Below are 16070 nucleotides of genomic sequence, written 5' to 3' on the forward strand. Positions count from 1 at the left end.
AAGACCATCCACTTAGTCACATACTAAAAAGCAACACCCTGATTGCTTGCTGTGGTGCGTTGGCATTTTGTATGAAATAATTTTCTGAAAAGGCCACCATTACTTTTACGAAATCATTTTTTTTCAACAGAATCCCAGTGTGCATAGAGAACACCCAGGTTACTGAATGTTGGTAAATGACCAAGTGCATGGATGGTCTAATTTGAGATGGTGAGCCCAACAGTGACTGGTTACATGAGGCGGAATGGGCCTTTCATTTGTTCGCATCAGATTGTATCTCACGCGCACAAGATCTCTCTCTCTCTCTCTCTCTCTCTCTCTCTCTCTCTCTCTCTCTCTCTCTCTCTCTCTCTCTCTCTCTCTCTCTCTCTCTCTCTCTCTCTCTCTCTCTCTCTCTCTCTCTCTCTCTCTCTCTCTCGTATGACGTGTGGTGTTTTGGGTGTTGCACGCCCGCGCTGACCCCCCCCCCCCCCAAAAAAAAAATCTATTTGTAGCTTACACATTGTATTTTTAAGGGATAGGCTAAACGAAGAAAAGTCCGATTAGAACTGACCAGAAACAGGAAAGTCCAGAAGGAATACTCGATTGAAGCCAACAGAAAATGGTAAAATCATGAGCAAATTGCGCTTGAAATCAACATGAAATAGTAAGCCCAGAAGCAAGTTCGATCCGGGCCGGGACGGACATGGGTCAACTTTATGTGCAGACTCAGAGACGGTATCCCTGTTCCACCCCCGTGTCACCACCACAGTGGCACGTAAATGACCTCGGTCATTATGCCATAAGTGCAGGTGTTTGATTACACTTATACACGCACGCACGTTTCTAGCGGGACTTTGTTGCTGCGAGATTTCCACTAGGAGGATGCGACCCAAATGTCCGGATGTCTAAGCGATGGGACAATAAAGTAATAAGAAAGAACATGAAAATGATAGCCAACAGGCCGTGTTAAACTCATGGGCAAAGTGCGAGTGGAACCAACAGAAAAGAGGAGACCCAAAACTAAGTGCAATTTCAGCCAAGCAAACATGGTAAACTCAGAAACAAGTTCGATTGAAACGAAAAGAAAATAGTAAACCCAGAATCAAGTGTGATTTTAGCCAAGCAAACATGTTAAACTCACGCGCAAAGTGCGATTAAAACAAATTGGAAATTTCAAAAACAAGTGCGATTTTAGCAGACAGTGGTAAACTCAGTATCAAAGTGCAATTGAAGCCAACATGCAACGCAATCTAATGATATATTGTAAACCCAGGAGCATAGTATGTGACTGAAGACAATGAGCATTGCAGACACATTAGCATATACGCCTGAAGACCATTAATTAATATTGTATTCCCAGGAGCAAAGGGCGAATAAAGCCAACAGAAAATGATTGACTTGTTAATGTGCTACTGCAGCCAATAGAATATTGATGGAAAACAAACAATACACAAAAGAAAAAAAGCAACAAAAACAATACTTGACTGAACGTAAACATAAAACAAGCAGAAAATACAATTTACGACAACTAAAAATGGTCAAATGAGCTCAAAGTCGGTTAAATGTAATACTTTCATTGAAAAGTAGCAATGTTGACACGATAAAACAATGAATTGTAATCTATGAATTTACAACGCTCAAGTTCAACATTACCAACAAAGAGAGCTTAGTATGATTGACGCCAAAAGAAAATGATAAAAATAGGAGGAGCAAACTGAGGTGCTCAATTATTCACTGGTACTCACTGGAGCTCACTGGCCACGGGCTCACCAAGACGTAGTATCCGCGCTCACTTGGTGCAACCACGATCACCTCACAGACAAAAAGCGTGCATGCACATCCACCAGACTCTACTCTGACAGTGCTGCGTTCGAGGCTCCGTTATAAACTCGGACGCTAACCCACTTTAACCGTGAAGTTGCAGTCCTACGTCACTTGTTGCAGCATCTGACGTCACGTTACGTCATCTGAGACGTCAGGTGACGATACCGGAACGCCCGCTTGGTGAGCAAACATGGCGGCTAATTGAAGTGCAATTGCTGTGACATTATCATTTGTAGTCTTTGTCATTGTGAGTAATGGCTGTTGCAGGTTTTCTTTGAATGTGTGTGTGTTTGTGTGTGTGTGTGTGTGTGTGTGTGTGTGTGTGTGTGTGTGTGTGTGTGTGTGTGTGTGTGTGTGTGTGTCTGCCCGTCCATGTCTGTTTGTCGGCCGCGCTGTCTATCTGTGTGTCTATCACTCTTTGTCAGCCTTATACTACTTTTGAGAGACAAATAAGCAACTGAACACGCATCTAAAAGTCCTTCACAAAATTAGAAAAAAATGATGCACATCCAACAGAAAGAAAGAAACGGACAGACACACTGACAGACAGAGATAGAGAGAGATATGAACAACAGAAATCAAAAAGCATTCACTAAGTGTCTAGACGGACAGACAGGCAGACAGGCACATAGATATTTGGAGATCAGAGCGGATGACATATTGCACCAAAAGGTCCGATATCATCGATTGGTGAGTCGGAGTTTCAGTACAGAAGGCTTACATGGAACCTGTATGTTAGGACCTGCGAAAATGTGAGAATTGTAGTTCTTTGAAGAGAGGGAGTTTGAATATGGAGGTCATTAAAAAATATATATTTGACAAAATATGGCGAAACCGTCTGAGAAAATTAGGTATTTTAGTGAAGGGAATCTTATAATAGTCTTAGAGTTCCTAAAGTACAGATTAAAATAAATCCTGTGACGTTCACGTTTAATCATCGTAGGTGTTGTTTGTTTTTAAAGTTGCAGGAGTGACCTGGGCAAGTATTATGAGCGTGTGGTGGCGGCGATTTATTTCCACATTTCCTTATTACCGACGAGGAGAGAACTATGAGCGATTTGCTGCATCGTGAATCTGTCGGACGTACCCGCGGGGTGTGTGTCAGCTAGCAAACTGGTAGGCGTTATCATTCCATCGATGGGCTCGGCTTTTTGTTTGCAGGAAGATTCACCCATGTGGGCCGTGCCGCGAGTTTTGATAGTTTGGTGGCTATTTCTTGTTGTTGTGTTAGGGGAGATGATCAAGAAATAGCGGCATCAAGGCTACTTTTGAATTATTATCGCAGACACATGTCAACGCACGCACGCCCTCCCGCCCGCCCGCCCGCAAGCACGAACACACGCATGCACACTCGCACGCACACACACACGCTGGCACGCACGCCCGCACACACACACACACACACACGCACTCACTCACGCACTCACGCACGCGCGCACACACACACACATACACACCTACACACACACACACACATACACACACACACACACACACACACACACACACACACACACACATTGGAAAGCACCTTCAGGAGGACCGCAACACGGTGGTAAGGCGTCCGCCCAGTGAGCGGGAGGTCGTGGGTTCGAACCCCGGCCGGGTCATAGGCCTACCTAAAAATTTTAAATTGGCAATCTAGTGGCTGCTCCGCCTGGCGTCTGGCATTATGGGGTTAGTGCTACGACTAGTGCTAGTGTGTGTTTCTTTGAGGTATTTTTGCAACTTTGGTACTTGCAATCGCATGCAAATTCTGCTGTTCGGTAGCCATTGTTTAGATCAGTGATTGTAGTGTATGGAAGGAACGATAACTCTTGAGAGCAAAAAATGTGCCCGCAGGGAAGTGAACCTTCCTTATCTTTCGCACCGGATAGCTATCCAAGTGGGGTATTGTGCAAGTTGGCTATTCAAGCATTAATGTCCGTGTTTTTATATTTAGTCAAGTTTTGACTAAATATTTTAACATCGAGGGGGAATCGAAACGAGGGTCGTGGTGTATGTGCGTGTGTCTGTGTGTCTCTGTGTGTGTGTAGAGCGATTCAGACTAAACTACTGGACCGATCTTTATGAAATTTGACATGAGAGTTCCTGGGTATGAAATCCCCGAACGTTTTTTTCATTTTTTGGATAAATGTCTTTGATGACGTCATATCCGGCTTTTCGTGAAAGTTGAGGCGGCACTGTCACGCCCTCATTTTTCAACCAAATTGGTTGAAATTTTGGTCAAGTAATCTTCGACGAAGCCCGGACTTCGGTATTGCATTTCAGCTTGGTGGCTTAAAAATTAATTAATGACTTTGGTCATTAAAAATCTGAAAATTGTAAAAAAAAATAAAAATTTATAAAACGATCCAAATTTACGTTTATCTTATTCTCCATCATTTGCTGATTCCAAAAACATATAAATATGTTATATTCGGATTAAAAACAAGCTCTGAAAATTAAATATATAAAAATTATTATCAAAATTAAATTGTCCAAATCAATTTAAAAACACTTTCATCTTATTCCTTGTCGGTTCCTGATTCCAAAAACATATAGATATGATATGTTTGGATTAAAAACACGCTCAGAAAGTTAAAACAAAGAGAGGTACAGAAAAGCGTGCTATCCTTCTTAGCGCAACTACTACCCCGCTCTTCTTGTCAATTTCACTGCCTTTGCCATGAGCGGTGGACTGACGATGCTACGAGTATACGGTCTTGCTGAAAAATGGCATTGCGTTCAGTTTCATTCTGTGAGTTCGACAGCTACTTGACTAAATATTGTATTTTCGCCTTACGCGACTTGTTTTTCTATTCAAACTGTGTATGCATTTTTTTAAGGCCATCCACTTGACTATCTGGATCACCTTTCGGATCAAAGATTTTTTTGTGGCAGCGATCACGTGACCGCCGCTTACAACACAGGACTCATATTTCGTGTTGCTAGGTTTAGTTTGTAGGCCAATGTGACATTTGAGGGGTGAGTCAAGGATGTTCGTGCCTAATCCGCACGATCTTGTAACACGAGGTGAAAGAATGTCACCCAGTTCTGTTTTCCTATCTTCCTTCAAGCACAGGCACTTGAACATAACTTCTTTCTGTTCTATGCCTCCATCTTACAGAGCCAGATTCAGAGCCAGGACAAGTATTTACAATGCTAAGAACAATGAGTAATCTTGAACTTTAGTGAATAAAATGCATAGCTTAATTCTCTGTTAATCCACTGCCAGTTTTCACTTATTTTTTATACAAGTCTCTGTAGTCAAGCTAAATAACATTTGTCCTGAAATTAATTGTCGGATTGAGCTCCAAACTTAAGCATAATTAATTAATTTGGTCATTTGTTCGACGAAAATGACGAGAAAATAGATAGATACCTAATATCGGAAAAATCCGATAGAGTTGCCTCGCGCCATCGTAATATTGAAAGAGTTGCCCCCTCCCCCCTCCAACGATAATGCCGGATTTTGCTTTGTTTTCATTGAAAAATACATGTAAACGAAATGCATCCGTACAGTTCATTCCGTGACTTCAAAGGTATTTAAAATAACTTCCCATGCTTACATGTGCAGGTTCTGGAAATCTATCACTTAAATATCTTCTTCTTTCGGTCATATTTTTCTCCGCTGTGAGGCATGAGGTTATTTAAACTCTTCTCTTTATGTTTTTCTCTCTCCATTTCTACATTTTCATCTTTGTTTTATTTTCTTCTTTCATGTGCCTATGCAGTCTGCCACCCGCAGCTCAAGGCCACAAATTTGAATTCACATGTTCGCGATACGTGCAAACAAAATGTATGGCTACATGTAAATGTGTGACCATGTGAGACACCTTGCGTGCAAGTTGAACTCAAACAGTTATTTGGTTGAGAACACATACATTATCTGGGTTTTTGCGAGATACTTGAGAAGAAGGTGGTAAAAGCACGCGTTGCATGCTGCGGATAACATGGGAAAGAAAAAAGGTGAGTTGTGGAAGCGTTGTAATTGTATTATAGGTTCTGCTCTAACCGTTGCCGAAGACCGAAAACATGTTTAACAGGTTTTGGGACGTGTATGAAGTGTGTGTGTGTGTGTGTGTGTGTGTGTTATGCGTGCGTGCGTGTGTGCGTGCGTGTGTGTGTGTGTGTGTGTGTGTGCGTGCGTGCGTGTGAGTGTGTGTGTGTGATAGAGTGTGTGTTTATGTGTATGTGTGTGCGAGAGAGAGAGAGAGTGTGTTTGCGTGCGGCGTGCGCGCGCGTGTGTGTGTGTGTCAGTGTGTGTGTGTGTGTATAATAGAGAGAGTGTGTGTTTATGTGCATTCATATGTGAGACTGAGAGGAAAAGCCTAGAGAGAGAGGGTGTGGGTGTACTCGTGTGTGTGTGGTTTTGGGACGTGTATGAAGTGTGTGTGTGTGTGTGTGTGTGTGTGTGTGTGTGTGTGTGCGTGCGTGCGTGCGTGCGTGTGTGTGCGTGCGTGTGTGTGTGTGTGTGCGTGCGTGTGTGTGATAGAGTGTGTGTTTATGTGTATGTGTGTGCGAGAGAGAGAGAGAGAGAGTGTGTTTGCGTGCGGCGTGCGCGCGCGTGTGTGTGTGTGTGTGTGTGTGTGTGTCTAATAGAGAGAGTGTGTGTTTATGTGCATTCATGTGTGAGAGAGGAAAAGAGATAGAGGGTGTGGGTGTACTCGTGTGTGTGTGGGTGTATGTTGGTGTGTGTGCGTACGCGTGTGACTTTGTATTCTTTCATGTGCATATTTTTTACATTATGTACGTATTTTGACATGAACTGCACACACTGCCGCTTTCCTGGCCTAATTTCAGTTGCTTTCAATAACAGTACAACAGAGTTGTTCGGTAAAAGTAGCCAGTGAATTGTGAGGTCGGGCGGTGAGGGGAGGGGGTGGGGGGTGTGTGTACTGATTGATTAGTCGGTGCACCGGGAACGTGCAATTGCAGAGAGTCAGCCAGAAACGCAGAACGCCGAAAACGTTACGCAAAAGAGTGCAGAAACAACCGCCCGGAGTAAAGGGCAGGCAGGCATGGCAATGGTTATTCTGTTCTCCCGTCGTGAGAATTAGCACGTTGTGCCCTATTTTATTTGTTATTCCTGGCCTCAGCACTCTATGAACTTATAGAAAAGTTTACAAGTAACAACAAAGTGTATCCCTGTTACAAGGGGTAGACTCCAGCCTTAAGCACTGTGTGTGTGTTTGTGTGTGTGTGTGTGGGTGTGTGTTTGTGTTTGTGTGTGTGTGTGTGTTTGTGTGTGTGTGTGTGTGTTTGTCGGTGAGTGTGTGGGTGGGTGTTTGTGTGTGTGTGTGTGTGTGTGTGTGTGTGTGTGTGGGTGTTTATTTGTGTGCGTGTGTGTGTTTGTGTGTTTGTGTGTGTGTGTGTGTGTGTGTGTGTGTGTGTGTTTGTCGGTGAGTGTGTGGGTGGGCGTGTGAGTGTTTGTGTCTGTGTGTTGTGACAACTTCTGTTGTGATGATGTGCAGGTACCCGATCGGCTTTCCTCTGCATTTCCCGATGGTTCCGTGGTCTATGCACACTGGCCCTCTCAGTGCTCGTGTTTCCATTGGCTGTAGCCGTCTGTCTTCCGTGCCTGCTATTGGCTGAAACAGCGCGTGTTCTTCAACGGTTTGGGAACAGGCCTGGCGGCGACAGAAAATGCGTGTTAATTCTGGCTGGAGCAAAGGGCAAAGCACTTCATTTGGCGCGTCTCTTCAAAGCGGAGGGATACACAACAGTGATGGCGGAGAGCGAGATGTATTCCTTTGCGGGAGCGAGCTTCAGCAACAACGTGGACGCGTTCCACTCCCTGCCCACACCGGGCGACAACCCGCAGGGTTACGTCACCGCAGTGCTAGATCTCGTCAAGGAACACAACCCCGATATCTTCGTCCCCCTGGATCCCCGCACGGTCGATCTCGACATCCAAGTTATCTCCCTTCTGCCCCAAAGTTGCTTCCCTTTGGTGTGCGGAGCCAGCGTGTTTAAAGAACTAGACGACAAGAGCAGCTTCATGGCAGCCCTGGAGGCGGCAGGGATTAGGTCCCCGAAGACTCAGCTGGTGCAAAGCCAGCAGGAAGCCTTCGACTTCCTCAAAGGCAAGGCCGAGCACTACGTCTTCAAGCCCGTTCTCTACGACAACGTCAGCAGGACGAACATTTTCCCGCTCCAGGACCTCGAGGAGCTTGACCGTTACTTGGTGGACAGCGGGGTGTCTCGGAGCAAGCCCTACGTCATCCAGGAGAGGCTGGTCGGGCCGGAGATGTCGTCTGTCAGCCTGATCCTGAACGGAGAGATCCTGGCGCAGTCTGTGGGCTTTTCCTCTCCGGTTCACCAGACTCACAATCAGGTTCACTGCCCCGAGATAGAAACCTGGATTGAAAGCTTCGTCCGTCTCTACCCAAAAGAGATCGTCGGGTGGATCACCATGGACTACATGAAGTCTCCCTTGGACGGCCAGTACTACCCGCTGGAGTGTAACCCCAGGCTGGGCACCAACTTCATGCTGTTCACCGACAAGCAAGGAATAATCCCGCGCCTTCAGGCTGCTGTTGATCAAGCGAGAACTTCTTCGGGATCGGGAACACCCGCTGCAAGTTCGGACCGTACGGAGCAACCTACGGGAATTCCCGCAAAAAGTAAAACCAACGCCTCAGCAGGTAAAACAGGAACGTCTGCAGAAAGTTCGTCTTGTGTAGCCAGAGGTACGGGAATGTCTCCGAAAGGTAAAGCCAAAGCCTCAGCAGGTACGTCAGCAAAAACGTCGTCTCAAGGTGGTGATAAATCAGCGGGAATTCCCGCTTCCTCGCAGCGCAGGGTTATCGTTCCGGAGCACCAGCAGCTGTACTATGTGATGAACGTTCTGTGGGTGTTGGTGAGCAGTCCGTGTGACCTGGCGATGTGGAGAGAGTACCTGGCCATCTGGTGGCTGGGCAAGGATGCCGTGTTCAGCGTGTGGGACCCCCTGCCTTTCCTCGTGCTCAACTTCCTGCAGATGCCGCTCCTGGTCGTCAATTACCTGTACTACAACAAGCCCTGGAACATCGTGGATTACAATATCGGTACTCTCAAAATGATTTAGGCACTCGGAAGGACAGTTTAAGCGTTACGACCTCACGGCAAAGCCACTAGGGGCATGTGAGACGGGAAACCCCGACTTCGTATAAAGAAAGAGAAAATAAAAATAAAAATAAAAATACATATTGGGATGCTTGGACACCAAGGAGAGTCTGCAAAAATTTGACTCTGGGAAACTCTGAGTTTAAGGCCCTTTTATTGTAACGGCCTTTTTGTATTTATTTATTTATTTATATGGGAGATTTATATATCGCTTGTGACGTTCTCTAAGCGCTTTACATATTAATTTCTGCCGTGTGAGATGGAATTTTTTTACACACAATATATCACGCATTCACATCGGCCTGTAAATCTCACGCCATTACGGCGAATATTGACTTTTTTCATAGTAGTTTTGAGGCAACCCTTGAAGGAGAGACATAGAAATGGAGTTGGTCGTTTACCTTATTACTAGGGACACAAACCTTTATTTGTGACCCTCCACCACGGAATGAGTCGCATGTCACCTTTGCATGATTTTCATATTTTTACATTTTTCTAAAGAGTTTTGTATGCTCTATCCAGTGGTGAAAACCGTTTTAGAAAAGAGCGAAAACTGTTTGAGTTATAAGCCTGTGACTGAGGTGACCCTCACACTGTTACCAGACACTCCGCGGACTTTTATTAAGCCTAGCACAGAACCGCGCGAGGTGACATGCGACTCATTTCGTGGTGGAGGGTCACATATTACCTTAATCAGAAGGGTTTGAAATATCTGTATGAAAAACAAGAATTGTAGGTTAATGGAGCGTTTAATTATTGACCAAACAAAACGTTACATTTACTAGCACGTCGACCCAGCGATCTTTTAAGTAGACATACAGACAATCATTTATGAATGTGACAAATGGATTGTACATAATTCAATATTAGATGGTTTAAACACATGTGTACAGATTGGCTTGCCATACTTGAAGTAGCACGACTGAACGGGTGACCTATTTCTGTAAGGCGTATTTCCATTGGCTGCTTTGGCCAATAGGAGGAAATGAGGTTAGCTTGGTAGGGTGTGAAGGTGAGAGCGTACTTGACAGTCAGATGAGACAGACGTGTTTTGTTGTTTCCGCGTTGGGCGTTAACGCTGCTCTCCCCCGAACACTGAGGTCTAACACCGAAAGACTAGTGTGGCGGACGAACCATGGGTGGTTCTGGGCTGTAAAGATACAGGTATTTATTGAATTGTATTTTGCTCAATAATATTGACTGGTGAAATGACTGGAAGAGTCATGTTGTAAATTGGGCTGGAAAAGCGTGCGCCGCTGTGTCAGCCATTGTGAAAAGGAAGGTCATATGTTCTTTTGGTAATGAAGTTACTTGTAAATGAGCTGGTGTAAATAATATATCCGCATAAGTTAGTGGACGGATAGTTGAACTTGCAGTATTGGAAAAGAATAGCAGTATTATTTCGTAGAAAAGTTTAGCTAAGAATTGAGACTTATGGTAGCCTAAACTTTTTACACAGCACCCCGGGTCGGAGTGATGGGTGGTACCACTTGACAGCGGGAGAGAGAGAGAGAGACGGGCACCCCCTCCTTAGCGCTACGAGAGCGCAGGGTTGTAACAACGCTGGAGTACTGGGAACTGGGTGGAGCCGCACCCCATAGCCACCACGAGCGGTATTGCGTGGGTGGTATGTATCCCGGGTATGTACCCGTTAAGTTTGTGGAGTAAACTGCCACCGAAGAAACATAATTGTGGAGTCACTGAATGTGTGAACTGCCACCGAAGAAACATAATTGTGGAGTCACTGAATGTGTGAACTGCCACCGAAGAACCATAATCGATGAGAAGATTGTGTGAGACGTAGACGACGTCAATTTAAGTATTACGCGACAAGTGATGTGCGTAACATGACACTGTAGTAAACAGGAACTGTAAACATTAGCAGAATTGTGTGGATCAGGAACATTCATCTAACGTGAGACAGTTAGTCTCCGACGTGTGTTAAGATATTATTCTTCTTATATATGAATGAACGTGATCTGTAGAATGCATGAGAAATAACGTATTTGTATTGTTGTGTTGATGATTCATTACAGGTACGAGGGCAAAGGGCATTGAGAGTGTTTAGTCTTTGTGCTTTGTCTGAGTGTTGTGTGCGAGTGACAGTAGACAGAAAACAGAGTAGAGCACGCATATTTACTATACACACACACACTTACCTGAAATTTCATCCGTAACAATGATACAAATAATGAACTTATCTGAGAATCGTAAAGGTAACTCGCTTGCAAGATGCCGGCGAGGTCATCTTGATATACTTAAGATCATTTATTTAAGATCTGTATCTTTTTTTAAATGCTCGTGAACAAATGGCAGTCCTATCTAAAGCGTCGTCATAAATATTTATCGAAACGTTAGTAAACCCATCAAATGTACATCGATTCGATAGAAGCAGGTTGCAGTTGGTTTTAAACAGTATTTTATTCATAAACGCACACATGATAATATAACAACATGTTTACAATGTTTAAAACTTATAGTGAGTGCTCATATAATCATACCTGTTATTTCATGGCGGGATATGACCAACAAAATATGGCGACAAATCTTTTTGAAAAAAAGAACATAATATTGAACTAAAAAGAAGAAGAAAAAAAAGAGAGAGAGAAAAAAAAGAAGGTTGCAGTTGAGCCATAATGACACAATTGAAATCGTGCTGATATATTTGTCTTAGTGACTACTGCGGGTTTTAAGAAAAACAAAGCAGTCCTGCCTCGATACGTTCACATACATCCACAAATCACAACGACAACACATTTGAATAATCCTTTTGATGAAAATCAGCATATCGCGTTGCACAAAAAGACATTTAATTGAATATCAATTCCATCATAAAAAATAGATTTGGACCCTAAATAAATCTATTTGATTCTACAGAGTTTATTTTTTTCTTTGGGTTTGTGGGTTCTAGGCTAATTGCCCCCTGGACAATTGCCCCCCGGATAATTGCCCCCCGAAAATTGCCCCCCGACAATTGTCCCCTGGACAACTGCCCCCCTAGGACAATTGCCCCTCGTGACAATTGCCCCCCATAATAATAATAATTGTCAGTAAGTACTGGTGTCACATGACTGATGTGAACCAGTTGATTGGCTAATGGCGATGCGCTAAAACTGTTAGCGCACTCTTGGAGTGCGCTAACTTTTCCACAGAGCGTATTCTTACGCCCTTTACCTAAGCAAGACTGTGCTCTCATCCTCAGAATTAATTACTGACATGTAGCTTATATTTTCCACAATACCAAATGACCATAAATTCCCTGCTTCTCAATTAAAGCAGAAGTGGGTTTTTTCTGACAGATTGCATGTGCCTGTGCCACAGTGCGGCTGCCACTGATCTAAAAATACAAGCCGCTGTGTTTCATCTAATTCTCGCCGACTTGCATAGATTCTTCTCATCGTGTTAGTGGCATGTAGCTTATCATCCACATTACCAAATGATGAGTTAATATAAAATTCCCACCCGCTAGCAGAAAACACAAGTGTTATTCCGATAACGTACCAGCTAGACCAGTTTGGAAGACCCGCTGACTCGATCGACTCTGTCATACGTAGCCGCACTGACTACACTGAAATACGACTGCATCAGTTCAGTAAATGAATGGTTTCCGAATTATTATTTCAAGGCAAGAACAATCGTAATCGAAAACGTGTAGGGTTCAGAACGTTCTTACCATTATAAGATTTATTACCAGCGTGCCTCGTGCGTGCAGACTCAGTCAGTGCAGACTGCATGCAGTGGTTTGATTGCCCTAGCAGACGACATAAACCCCGCTCAGCAAATTAACATGTTCGGCAAATGTGAACGAAAAAACGATGGGGATATAATACGTGTAGGGTTCAGAGCATTCTTACCGTTCATATTTAGTATCAGACTCCCCGATGAGTGAAGATAAAACACGAGAAATATGCCACATTTGTTTTGAAAATGTGCGAACCGTCGAGTCCCGCGGCTTCGAGTCAATTCAAGGGGAGTCACTCCGCACAGTCAATCCGTCGAAGCTCGACTGGAGGTTTCGAATCGCAAATAATGAAGAGCACAGCCCTTTCTCCGAGTTCAAATTAGGTCTCTCTGAAAGATCATCACTGTTCAGATTAACGCTACACTGGAATTTACCAACAGAAATTAAAATGCGTGTGACGAAAGCACGACACACTTGAGACACCCCACACAAAAGTAGATCTTTACTGTACACGACCTGACCACACAGTTATGCCTATTCAAATGCGCGTTGCAAAATGTGCGCTTGGAATCTTCTTTTTTCTATGGCGGTACTGACAATATCGTTATTGAAACAATCCCAGTGCACTAAGGGATTTATAGAGCAAATCTCGAAAATAATTATTGAACTCAGCGCTATGCGCTTCGTTCAATAATGAATTTTCTCGATTTGCTCTATAAATCCCTTAGTGCACTGGGATGTCTCAATAACTTAAATAATAATATGGGAGATTTGTAGAGCGCTTTACGTTCTCTAAGCGCTTTACAATGAAAAAAATATGAAAAAACAAACAAACATTCATATACATACAAAGCAAAGCAAAAATAGCATGTGCAGCAGCATTCAGCACACAAGAGAACAACGAAACACTACATCAATCCAAGCTGCAAGCATACTAACACAGGCAAAACATTCAAACACCTGATCAAAAATGCACCACATTGAAATAAAATTAACCAAAATACTGTGTGAAGAAGTGTGTTTTAAGGTTTGATTTGAAGGAACAAAATGTTTGGCAGTGTTGGATAGAGTAAGGGAGAGAGTTCCACGCAACGGCAGCAGAGTGGGAGAAGGCTCCCTGGCCGTGCTGTTTGCGACTAAAAGAAGATAGACCGAATATTCTAGTGTCTACATGATTTTGTGGTGTTGTTTTTTTGAGTTAGCGAAGGTTTTCTTTGGGATTTTGGGGAGATTTCATTAAATTGTTTTTGTTGTTGTTGATGTTGTTCTACGGCATTCGGAGGTAAATCAAGTTGTTTGATCTCAGTTTATCTGTGAGATGCTCCCTGGTTTTCACACACACACACACACACACACACACACACACACACACACACACACACACACACACACACACACACACACACACACACACACACACACACACGAATGCACGCACGTTGCATGCACACACATAAGGTATTCAGTCGGAAAGTACAGGATTACGATTTTGAATTAAGATTAAACCAAATAAGTACGTGTACCTCCAACACGCACATACACACTTATTTAAGTAAATGTAATGCTTTAACAATTCAATATCTGAAGAAAACTTTTTCTTATCATAAAGCATCCGGGGGAGTTGTTCGGGGGCAGTTGTCCAGGGGGGCATTTAGTCTGCTACCGGGTTCGTGGGGTAGTGTACGTCCCAGCTCGCTCAATATTGCTCCGCGTTGTATGAAAGAACAGCAGTTGCACAGTATCGATTTTGTTGGGTACGGAAATATTAATGAGTTGGGACGAGATATTGTGAACGTTTTTTCAGCGATGTATCGTTTGTAACATGGGTTTGATAATTTCGTTGTTTCATTGTGTGTGTTTTTTCTGTTGCAAGAACTAATATAATCAGCCATTGATTGTTGTTGTTGTTGTTGTTGTTGTTGTTGTTGTTGTTGTTGTTGTTGTTGTTGTTGTTGTTTAAACGTTTTCAGATAGACCGAGACGAGGGTGGTGGTGGTGGTGGTGGGGTGTGTGTGTGTGTGTGTGTTGGGTGCGTGTGTGTGCGTCTGTGTGTGTTATGTCGTTTTTCTTTGTTTCACGCGATGGTGTTTTTCTCTTCTACTAATTTACTTCAATTCCCGAATCGCGCAAAAAAACATTCAGATTTGAATTGTTTGAGTATGTGTTACAAATATGACCAGTTTTCCCCCCAATGGACAGATGGTGAAAACGTGATTATTTGTGCAGTCTGGACATTGTATACAAGTAAAATCTAACACTATAGCATGAACGTTTCAGCAAAAAGGACACATTGGCATATATATATATCTAACACGAATACAATCAGTTTAGCCATTATGACAAGTCCATTAAAAGTTAACAAGCTTGCAATAATAAATTAAACAAGAGGCGAAGCCTTCAAGGCTCCCGTAAGAAATCAACAAACAGTAACATAACACAAACTCACTCACTCCGTAACACACACACACACAAACACACACACACACACACACACACACACACACACACACACACACACACACACACACACATACACACACGCACACACACACACAGTTAAAACTAACGTATAATTTTCAAAAGAAGGCAAACAGATAAAATGACTAGGGTAATGGGTTAGGTACCTGCCATGTGGGCACTTTTTCCACTGCTGTCCTCAGTCCTATACTTTTCATCAAGACTTGTCACCATGCCGAGTAGATCTAAATTCGGAAGTCTTCATGTGGCTGAGGCATATATCTGACATAGCGTCGATCTTGTTGTAGGTTAACCTCCTTTCTGAAACAAATGGCAAAATGCGATTAGTTATGATGACTACAACCTACACAAATATAAACAGTGTTTTGAAACAGAATAGTCAGGTTATACAAGCCACTTTACCTATGCAGCATGGTAACCCTACAATATGCGAAACATGTCGACTGCAGCAGCCTGGTTCTTAAAATAATTCTGACGGTCAACACAGCCAGAAATGCCAACAAAGACAAGAAAGCTGTTGCAAGGTAAGCTTACCAAACGTTACATAGCGAATCATGATAGTGCGTAAACAGCAAACAGTAGATCTACAATCAAAGAGAGGATCGAGTCTGGAATGAAACGCGATACAGATCTAGCATTCAAAAACTGTCTTTCACGTTCAAGGAAGTTGTTGCAAAGTACTTGACTTACTAAATTGTACAGACAAAACCATGACAGTGCATGTTTTGAATCTGAGGAAAAAATCGTGATCATTTTGACTTTGAGAACAGATTCATTCCGTTTCCTTATATCTGCATGTTCAAGTAAATGGTGGACAGTTTTTTTCGGGCAGAGTAAACTTAACTTGAGACTCTACTGCAAGTCTTGAAATTCACATAAATCGAACCACGAGCAAAGACATCCAAACATTACAGGCACTTTAGATCAACTCATTTCACTAGAGGTGACTGCCTAGCACTGTGTTTGACATCCGTGTCTGCTGAAATAAAAATAAATTAAAACAAAACGGATTAAC

The 16070-nt window shown here is 43.2% G+C and overlaps 1 protein-coding gene across 1 annotated transcript; it reads left to right on the forward strand.

Annotated features, from left to right (window-relative positions):
* The first annotated feature begins 5592 nt into the window (after positions 1–5592).
* Positions 5593–8972, forward strand: LOC138971074 (uncharacterized). The gene is made up of 2 exons (XM_070343678.1): positions 5593–5757; positions 7263–8972. Exons 1-2 carry the CDS (start codon positions 5742–5744, stop codon positions 8855–8857), a joined length of 1611 nt encoding a protein of 536 aa, XP_070199779.1. The 5' UTR covers positions 5593–5741; the 3' UTR covers positions 8858–8972.
* Positions 8973–16070: the final 7098 nt, after the last annotated feature.

The sequence above is a fragment of the Littorina saxatilis genome, linkage group LG7 (assembly GCF_037325665.1).
Source record: "Littorina saxatilis isolate snail1 linkage group LG7, US_GU_Lsax_2.0, whole genome shotgun sequence".
NCBI lineage: Eukaryota > Metazoa > Mollusca > Gastropoda > Littorinimorpha > Littorinidae > Littorina > Littorina saxatilis.